General features: G+C 44.8%; 1 protein-coding gene and 1 non-coding gene across 2 annotated transcripts; both read left to right on the top strand.

Annotated features, from left to right (window-relative positions):
* The first annotated feature begins 5191 nt into the window (after positions 1-5191).
* TRNAW-CCA lies at positions 5192-5263 on the top strand. The gene has a single exon. It is a non-coding gene; the product is annotated as a tRNA-Trp (tRNA).
* A 164-nt stretch (positions 5264-5427) lies between these two features.
* Positions 5428-8661, top strand: LOC124688748 (phosphopantothenate--cysteine ligase 2-like). The gene is made up of 9 exons (XM_047222387.1): positions 5428-5584; positions 5730-5856; positions 5933-5977; positions 6322-6407; positions 6616-6668; positions 6786-6845; positions 7185-7286; positions 7819-7938; positions 8120-8661. Exons 1-9 carry the CDS (start codon positions 5443-5445, stop codon positions 8363-8365), a joined length of 981 nt encoding a protein of 326 aa, XP_047078343.1. The 5' UTR covers positions 5428-5442; the 3' UTR covers positions 8366-8661.
* Positions 8662-10279: the final 1618 nt, after the last annotated feature.

Here is a 10279-nt window from a genome sequence, read left to right as displayed (position 1 = left end):
CTTTCTTGGTTATTATTTGGATCTTATCCATGTGATGATTTAGAGCTTGTGCTTATTCTCATGACAAGCTCTAGTTCATCAAGAATGGTTTTTGCATGGGCAACTTGTTGCATTTTCAAGATTGGAGGTTTTACCGGTATGTCTTTTTTAGATAGGTCAAACCTTTCATAATTTGTTTCTATCCTCCCTTGTTGGACTATGAAGGTTTCCTGCATGATCTTGTAGAGCTTGTTCCTAGCTTTAAAACAAGCCCAAGATCATCAAAATCGGAGTCCGGATGCTAAAGTTATGCCCGTTCCATTTTGATGTTTCGCCAGCTGTAGGGGCGGATATTCCGGCCCAAGTTTGGGGCGGATAATCCGGCCCGCGGAAAAATCCGGTTTTTGGACAAATCCGGGCAAATATCCGGTCAAATGTCCGGCCCCCATCCTGAGAGCAGTTTTCTCATGTCCTTAGCCGTTTTTCGGGGCCCGGATATTTTGCAAATATCCGGCCCGGAAAATCCGGCCCGAGCTGACCCAAACGGTCATATTTCGATGGGAGGGGGTATTTAAGCCCCCCTTCTTCCTCCTTGGGCAGCTACCTCTTCCCCTTTGTGCTCTCCACCATTGTTGACCTTGAGAGCTTCCCTTTCCCTCTACTCCTCCTATGCTTCTTGAATCTTTTTGAGGGAAAAGGAAGAGGAGATCTAGATTTACATTCCTACCAATCAAATCCCTCTCTTTGTGAGGGGAATCCACTAGATCTAGATCTTGGAGAAATTTGGTGTTCCTCCTCTTATTTGTTCTTCCTCTCTTATTCCCCCAATAGCTTTTGTAGCTTTGTTGGAATTTGAGAGAGAAGGACTTGAGCATCTTTGTGGTGTTCTTGCCATTGCATTTGGTGCATCGGTTTGAGTTCTCCACGGTGATTCGTGGTGGTGAAAGCAAGAAGGTTGTTACTCTTGGGTTCTTGGAACCCTAGACGGATTCTAGGCCTTTGTGGCGATTTGTTGGGAGCCTCCAATTAAGTTGTGGATGTGTGCCCCAATCTTTGTTTAAGGCCCGGTTTCCGCCTCGAAGGAAATCCCTTAGTGGAACCGTGACCTAGGCCTTTGTGGCGAGGGTCACCGGAGATTTAGGTGAGGCGCCTTCGTGGCGTTCGGTGTGTGGTGTGAGTACCGCATCTTGGGGTGAGGCCTTTGTGGCGTTGGTGTGCATCGAGCAACCACACCTCAAGGTGAGCCTCTTGTGGCGTTCGGGAGCACTAAGCAACCGCACCTCTCCACCGGAGATTAGCACTCGCAAGAGTGTGAACTCCGGGATAAATCATCGTCTCCCGCGTGCCTCGGTTATCTCTATACCCGAGCTCTTTACTTATGCACTTTACCTTGTGATAGCCATCATGCTTGAAGTTATATATATCTTGCTATCACATACTTGCTTGTATTGCTTAGCATAAGTTGTTGGTGCACATAGGTGAACTCTTGCTTAGAATAAGTTGTTGGTGCACATAGGTGAACCATAATATATAGACTTTGGGCTTGACAAAGTAAACGCTAGTTTTATTCCGCATTTGTTAAGCCCATCTCGTAAAAGTTTTAAATCGCCTATTCACCCCCCCCTCTAGGCGACATTCGTGTCCTTTCAACGGCTAGGGCCAGGGCCGCGCCTAGGGGTGGCCTGGCCACCCTGCTGCGCCTCCTCGACTCCCCTTCGGACTTCGTCTTCGTTACGGTAAAATATTGACTTCGGATTTTGTTTAGTTCAATTCCGAGAATATTTCCTGTACAACTTTTCTGAAACCAAAAACAGCAGAAAACTGAGAACTATTATTGTGGCATCTTGTCAATAGGTTAGTGCCAGAAAATATATAAAAGTGCAACTAAGTGTAAGTAAAACATAGTGGAATTGGTGTAAAACAAGCATGGAGCGTCAAAAATTATAGATACGTTTGAGACGTATCATCCTACCAGCCCGTTTGCAATGGGGCCTCAAGAGAATCTACTGGTAATTAAGGTACTCCTTTTAATAGAGTACCAGAGCAAAGCATTAACACTCCGTGAACACACGTGATCCTCACATCATAGTCACCCCCTCCGGTTATCCCAATTGTTGTCACTTTGAGGCCTCGGGTTCTGGACAACGATGTGTATACAACTTGCAGGTATGATAAAAAAAAACAATAATTATCCTCATCTATCAATAACATGTTTCAGATCTGAGAAGATGCCACTCTGGCCCAAAGTGACAAGCATTAAGCATAACAAGTTGCAACAATGTCAAAAATACTAATAACGGATACTAGGCACTATACCCATAACAATCTTATAACTATTACATGAACGATCTCATCCAATCCCTTGCATCCCCTACAGCCTACAGCGGGGAATTACTCACACATGGATGGGGGAATCATGGATGATTGATGGAGAGGCGTCGGTGATGGCAATGGCGATGATCTCCCCCAATTCCCCGTCCCGGTAGGGTGCCATAACGGAGTTTCTGGTTCCCGGATTGGGGTTTCTGGTGGCGGCGGAGCAGCGGAACTCTTTCTGGAAAAACGTCAACCCCTGGTGTTTTTAGGGTCAGAGACTTAATATAGTCCAGAGGAGAGGTTGAGGGGGTGTCCGTGGCGGCCAGACCACCCCTAGGAGCGGGCCAGGTGTGGGCCCCTCGTGGCCCTTCTCTGTCTCGTCTTCTAGCTCCGCGAGTATTCGGGTGAAATAGGGACTTTGCGATATTTCCCGGAGATTTTCTGGAAAGTTGGATTTCTGCACAAAAACGAGATAGCAGGGCAATTGTTCTGAAAACAACGTTAGTCCGTGTTAGTTGTATTTAAAACACACAAATTAGAGGAAAAATAATAACAAAAGTGTTCGGAAAAATAGATACGTTTTGAATATATCAGGATTCATTGGTCATCGAGGTCAAATTGGCGCATACTGGTGCATCCATTTTTGTTGGTGGAGGTCAATTGTTTTGGGAATTTTCGATCTTGCAAAATGTGTTACGAAATATTACAAAACGACTATCATTTTTCTGTGTGTACCCACAAGTAAATGTTGCGATGATTACTCGATGTATGCTACAAAGATTTCTTCAAAGCTGAAAAATGTATATGCGATATTACATGTGTAAGAAAAATTTATGCTTCGTTGCAAATGAGGACACACTTTTATGTTTTGTTGCAACCAAACTAGTAATCTGTTGAGGTTTCAAGGTTTGGTCTCGGCTGATTGGAGCTCTTCGTCTACCATGTTGGGGCTTCTCGTGCAATTTTTCTACTGTTGGTTTTGTCACTTCGGTCCTTGCGGTGGCTTAGCTTGTAGTGCGGTGAGTTTGTGCGTGTTTTCTTTTTTGGATTTCGGTATATGAACATGATGTTTCGCCTCACATGTGTAAATGCACATATCATGAAAAATGCATTCAAAATGTTTTAAAAAATCAACTGAAATTCCAAGGTGTATATATCAACAGTCTATGTTCGCACACAAAGTTTTGCGGGAGAAAAAACATTTCTTGTGGCCGGTGTAAAAAAATATAATTATACACAGGCCACAAGAGAATGTATTTTTTTTGGGTATTTTTTGGAATTTTGAATATTTTAAAATGTGATTTTTGGCGCTGCGTGCATCCACACTTATGAGCAAAGTAGATTTGCATATCCCTCTTTTCTTGTAATCACGGTGGTTCCTCTGAACCTATTTTGTAGGAGGTTATAAAGCCTAATAGACAAATATGAATGAAAAAAATCAAGGTGAGCATTAGCTCCCCACAACCATTAAAAAGGATATGGACGTGTTCAAAATATATATACTTTCATCTTTCAGCAGTCACAGAATAAATGTTGTAAGTAAGGTTGCATACACACAAAATATTACGTTTGGTGTATTTCTATTGCAATGGTGAGGCACCAAAGAATATTCCACTTCAGGGTATCGGATGGAGAAGCCGGCCAATTTTCCTCTTCAAACCGCCTCACGACTAGCATTGGAATATTTATTTAGAAAAAGATGAGCTTTATCAATTCACCATGAACAAAATTATTACACTCATACTCTCTACGTTCGGAAATAAGTGGACATTTCGCCTTAAACCTTGTCCTTAAAAGCAGGGGCGGATATCTCAAAAAAAAAAAAAAAAAGGCAGCAGGGCTACCGCCCGGTTCTTGGCCCATCTAGTACCTCTATTTTTCTTGTAAATTTCATATTAAATAATGAACTTCTTTCGTATTAAAACATCATTTATGCATTTAGCATCTAAAAGCTAATATTATATGGTTTGGGAGCCGGTAGGGGATTTTTTCCCACAGTTTATAGGCATTAGGAAATTAGCCATGGTCTTCTCCAAATCCTGGGTTCGTCACTGCTTAAAAGAGTGTATTTCTACCTTCCCAATGTACTTTAAAATACTTCCTCCGGTTTATATTAATGGACTTAACTTTGTCTAGATATACATACATCCATCTAGTCTAGAAAGTTAATTAGATACATACGAATCTAAACAAAGTAGAGTCCATTAATATGGATCGGAAGAAGTAGCAAAATTTGCTTCTCTCTTATTGCACGAAAATTAAACCCAATAATATTCACCACATGTTTTCTCCATTTTATACATACTCTTAGCTTATTAGAGGTTAAATAACTAAAGAGAAAAGAAAGACTAGTTTGCATCTTCTCAATGCAAATTTCTCTTCACTTGATAATACGTCTTGAAAAACCTACAATTGTCTCTTCATTTGATAATTTGTGGATGGAGGGAGTAGACCACAATCCTCAGAACACACTTAGGGGCATTGTTACACATTACAGGAGAGTAAGGCTAATATAGCTAACTTATGCGTATCACGTGGTATTTTACCCCTTTTATTTTGCCTATTGTTTGTTCAGTGGTGGCAAAAGTACGAAACACTAGAATAAGTAAGAAAATCATTTGGCGTGAGCCATGGTGGACGAACCTATATGAATTGGAGGGACTAAAAAAAACTTGTGTTTATTTGGTTCATCTTTCCTGTTTCAAATAAACTCTGTAGAACTTTGATCTTAATTTTTTTTCTATGCATCACTCTGTACTTAATTTTAAAGAGTTATTTATTATCCTCTTAGTCTATGTTTTCTGAAAAAAACGAATATTGTAGTTGTAGACTAAACTCAGCTGATACAAATTCAGTAAGGGATTATATCCGAAAATCCATCTGTTGTTGCATCACCGGATCCGTGGCGCAATGGTAGCGCGTCTGACTCCAGATCAGAAGGTTGCGTGTTCGATTCACGTCGGGTTCAAAACCCCGAACTATATCCGGCCTAATCTTTTTTTTTTTTACTTTTGCTTTTTCATTCCATCTCCCGGAGATAGATTCGCAGTGTGTCAGTTCCGTCACTCTCCTCCCGGTCTCTCTCAAATCACAAAAGCAAGATCGGGGAATCAAGCCCGAGCAAAGCCATACCATACCGTGGTAGCCATGGATCCGACCAGCGCCGCGGCTCGCCGGAGCTCAGAGGACGAGGCGGCGGCCTTCTTCCGCGCCGCGCCGGCCCTCCGCGAACGCGACGCCGTCGCCGCCACCCTCGCCGGCTTCGTCGCCCGCCACTCCCGCTCCGCAGGCAAGTCGCCTCAGAGCCCCCATTATTTTGCCAACTTCTGCAAATCCTCCAATTCATCGCAGAACATCCGAGGCTCCGGCAATTCGGGTCGGAAGGTTGGGATTCTTCTGGTGCTTGTGTCAATCAGCTGTGCTGTGCGCTGCAGGGACCGGAGGAGGGCCCGTGGGGGTGGTCTGCGTCACCTCCGGCGGCACCACGGTGCCCCTGGAGCAGCGGTGCGTGCGCTACATCGACAACTTCAGCTCCGGCCAGCGAGGGGCCGCGTCCACCGAGTAAGCACCAAGACGGCTTCTTTCCTACCTGCCGCGTTTCTGCTTGCTGTGACTGAGAACTGCCCGTGCAATGCAGGTATTTTCTCAAGGCTGGTTACGCCGTCATCTTCATCCATCGCCGGTTAGTTTTTCTAGCTCAAGAATGAAGCTCAAGTAGCTAAGCGCTCGATTCATATGCTTCATTGAAATTTGTTCTCTAAGGCCTCTGGTTTGTTTGCAAACTTCATACTCCGTCAATATGAAGATGTTTCTGGCGTAGTTGGTTGCTAGCAGTTCTTGATATTCAGTTATGAATGCCACAGTGTATGGAATAGTTGAGAGTAACACTAGCTCTGCTCTTTGCAGTGTGTGAAATTTGTTCTGTAAGGCAATATACTTTGTTTGCAAACTACGGAATCTTATGGAGATATTTCCGGCTTAGCTAGTTGCTAGCAGTTCCTGATTCAGTTCTGCTCCTCTTTGCAGTGGGAGCAAGCAGCCTTACTGTAGATTTCTCCCAGAGGATTCGTTTCTTGATCTCTTTGAGCTCGGTGAAGAATCAGAGATCCAAGGTCTAGTGATTGCAATCCTGAGTTATTTATGCCATACAATCTGTATCAGATCCATCTGTGCTTCTCACTATTGTCGTAAATCCACACTGTTTCGTCTTGTTTGCTTTTTTCAGTGTTCAAACCTTCTCACTTGAATATTTTGCACTAGTTTAAGTACCATGTATCCTGCTTTTGGAACTTTTGTGCTCATTTGAGCTACTTATCTCAGTCCCAGAATCTCATACCACGGTGGTCAAGACAGCGATTAGCAGCTATCGCAAGGTGTACATATTTAACCATCTATAAGCACCTCTTTTCTGAAGTCACTTTCATTTCTGCATCAGCTGCCAGTCAGACTGACATGGTACCATGATCGCTGGCTTGTATTCTTGAATGCAGGCAACTGATGAAGGTCTACTTCTGAAACTTCCCTTCACTACAATTTTTGAGTACCTTCAGGTACTGCACGCCTATTTCCTAATAGCAAATGTTGCCGCATTTCTGTTTTGCAAATGCGCCATTCTCATAATAAGGTCTATTAATACTGCACATAGAGCATTTTGTGCCCTGCTGGATCATTGGATTATATTTGACTTTTGAGGTTTCTCAGGATTAATTATAGTTTGGCATGTTAATAGAGCATAATGCCAATGAAGGCAATGATTTTATTCACATAACTCAGTCTTAGAACTGAAATCTATTAGTTGTATTAACTATCCCATTTATTTATGCAACAAAGCTTAACCTGCCGAATGATGTTATAATGATGCGAATCTGTTCTGTCTGTATTGCCAACAGCTACTGCAATTGGTATCAACTTCCATGAATTGCTTGGGACACCACGGAATGTTTTATCTTGCTGCTGCAGTTTCTGACTTCTACGTTCCATGGGAGAGCATGGTAGGTTCTACTTCGTTTTTCCTATGCTCATTATTTGTACATGTGAACAAACAATCAGTTCGCGCATAGCAGATGATCGATCAAGTGGGTACGCTAAATTGCCATTTTTTATGCACTTCCATCATTGAATAGAGGGAATAGTCCAAGAAATTAATTTTGTTAATTGAAGAAATTATGTGAAATTTTGATTAGATTTCATTCTTGCTACTTTTTACTGTTCATGCGATGTGATCATGTTGTCTGATACTTTTAAGGGACCAGTGCCCCTATTATACAAGATTTTTCATTTTTTTTTTCCTTTCAAATGCCTTCAACCCAAAATTGCCCTTAGCAAAGGCACTCAATACACAACTAGTTAAGGCAGTAGGGCACACTGTACATGAGGTGGCATTGCACTAGTATTTGCAGGGTAGTACTTGTCAAAAGCAGTCAAAGTACGGCTCAATGAAAAGTTTTGGAGGATATTCACAATAGTTTGACACCCTTACAGTGTTTACTTTAGTATTCATCGCTGACACAAATGGTTTCACAGGCTAAACATAAAATCGAGTCAGCAGGTGGCCCTTTGAACATGCAACTCAATCAAGTTCCTAAGATGCTTTTCATCCTCAGGAACCATTGGGCTCCTTCAGCATTTTGTGTATCCTTCAAGGTTAGTTACTTTGTTCTATCCCTTTTTGTCTCTTCTAAACTCGAAAACTAAATTAGCTAATGATGTTCATCCCTTTTCCCGCTTCAAAGAAAAGTGACCTACCTCATTAATTCTTGTACATGTTACCTTCCTATTGTATGGATTCACCATACTGATTGCTCTTACAACCTGCAAAGTGCAGCTCGAGACAGATCCGGACATCCTTCTGCAGAAGGCAGAGATGGCCTTGAGAAAGTACGGTATGAATGTCGTGGTGGCAAACGAGCTAGCGAACTACAAAGACGTGGTTGTCATGGTCACAAGTAGCGGGAAGACAACTGTTAGCAGGCGCAGCAAGGCAGATGACCTTGAGGAACAGCTCATCGTTCTCCTGGTAAAGATGCACTCGGATCACATTACGCAGCCCAATCCAGACCAAGAAACATGAGACCTTATACTGAGATGTGAAAGGCAAGTATCTGCAATCTCTCGTGGCATCTACATCCAAGTATGTTAGAAGCTGCATAGAGCCGGTAAAGTCTGATTCTATCTTTGATTTCACACGATGTTGCCGGTGTCTGCTGGACGACCGATGGTCATGGCACGAGGATGGATCATGAACATCCTGTCCTGTTGTAAATGGTGCTACAAAGATATACTACCTGTTCAGGTGCACCAGTATATTCTGTTATCTGCAGTATGCTCCTCTGAGCAGAAAAGACATGCATACGCTTCTTGGCATCATGAACACAACATTCTGCACCCGCATTGTGAAGGTAGAATTAGAACAGATCGTAGAGTCGATAATTTTTACCAATACAAACTACAAATGCGTGATAAGTTATGGGAACACCAAGTGAAACAAGTACTCCATCCGTTCACAAATATAAACTGCAAAAACGTCTTGTATTAAGAAACCGAGGTAGTAACATTTTAATTGATCTTTGATAATAATTTACTGCAACACATCTCTGCATCTGAAATTTTCCTTAAACAACTAATGTCGTGGATGTAACCACGGCAGATGCTACAGGGGGTAGCACACTTCGTTGATGCGAGGGGAAGGGAACATCGCCATCTACGGGTCGAGGTGCAAGGGACGCAAGGTTTTACCCAGGTTCAGCCCTTCCGGAGAGTAAAAGGCCTACGTCCTGCTAGATCTTATTGCTCAGTGGAGAATTACAATGGGGGGCTCAGTCGGCGCGGAGCCAAGAGCTTACAAAGGGGTTTATATATCCACCCCCGGTCTAGGGTTACAAGGAGATAACTCCGAATCATATCAGTTGCTACTAATCCGGGATGCATCACCCTTCTACAAGTAATCTCTATCTTGAACCGAGCAGATCTTCTCCTTAGGACTTCGGCCCAGTCGCCTTCGGGCCCAGTCGGTTGGGCGACTGGCGGTCCTCCCTGGGCCTTCATCCTCATGGCGAGTGGGACTGGCGACCCACCCCCTATGGGCATACCCCCATCAGTAGTCCCCGAGCGCGGGGGTGACGAAGTGTAGATCCGGCACGGGTCGCGGAGAGGCACGAAGGCGGATTGAGGTGAATCGCCGCCGGGCTCCCGAAGTAAACTCTAGCGGATCGCTAGTCTTCACTCGCCTGAACTTGATGAGCCATTCGACGCAGGACAGTCGGCGTTGTGCCAGTCGTCGTATGGCAGTCGGCGCATGCCAGTCGCCGCAGGTCAGTCGGCTTAAGTCTCGTGCGCGGACACGTGGAGGAGGCAACGGCTAGATTTCACGTTGACCGAGGTGCAGACCGTTTGCATGGAGTTGACCGTTGGGCCCGATGGGACTGTTAACGGCTAGTCTTAACGCCCGTTCCGCTGATCCCGCCGCCGATCCTGACCGTTAATCACGGGGCGGCGATCTCGCGGCGAATCAACGGGTGGATTTGGTGCTTATCTGGGGCGAGTGCAGCGATATAAAAGGCCGAACCCGGGGGTTAGGGCTTATCACTCCGCCACATTCTTCCTTCATTCTCTTCTCTTTTCGCCAAGAGCTCCCGAGCGCAACCATGGCGGCGAGAGCCTGGGGCAAGTCCAAGGTCAGGCGCGAGTCCCTCCTTCCGTACGTCGCCTCCGGGGTCATCCCCGAGTTCAAACAGGAGCGCTGGCGAGTTCCGCCGGCGAACGAGGTGGAGCCGCTCCGAGGCCGGGCGAGTCGTGCTTTTCCTCGGCTTCCGGATCGCGGATTCGCGCTCCCGTCCTCCGACTTCATCCGCCGGTTGTTGGCCTTCTACGACATCAAGATATGCGACACGGGGCCGCACGGTGTACGGCGGATCTCCCCGTTCGTAGCACCGTGCGAGTGCTACCCGGGTTGCCCGCCGTACTTCTCGCCGTGGGTATCAATCTT

Source organism: Lolium rigidum, chromosome 1, assembly GCF_022539505.1.
Source record: "Lolium rigidum isolate FL_2022 chromosome 1, APGP_CSIRO_Lrig_0.1, whole genome shotgun sequence".
NCBI lineage: Eukaryota > Viridiplantae > Streptophyta > Magnoliopsida > Poales > Poaceae > Lolium > Lolium rigidum.
The sequence above is the reverse complement of the archived record's forward strand: the minus strand, read 5'-3'. Positions and strand labels throughout refer to the sequence as shown.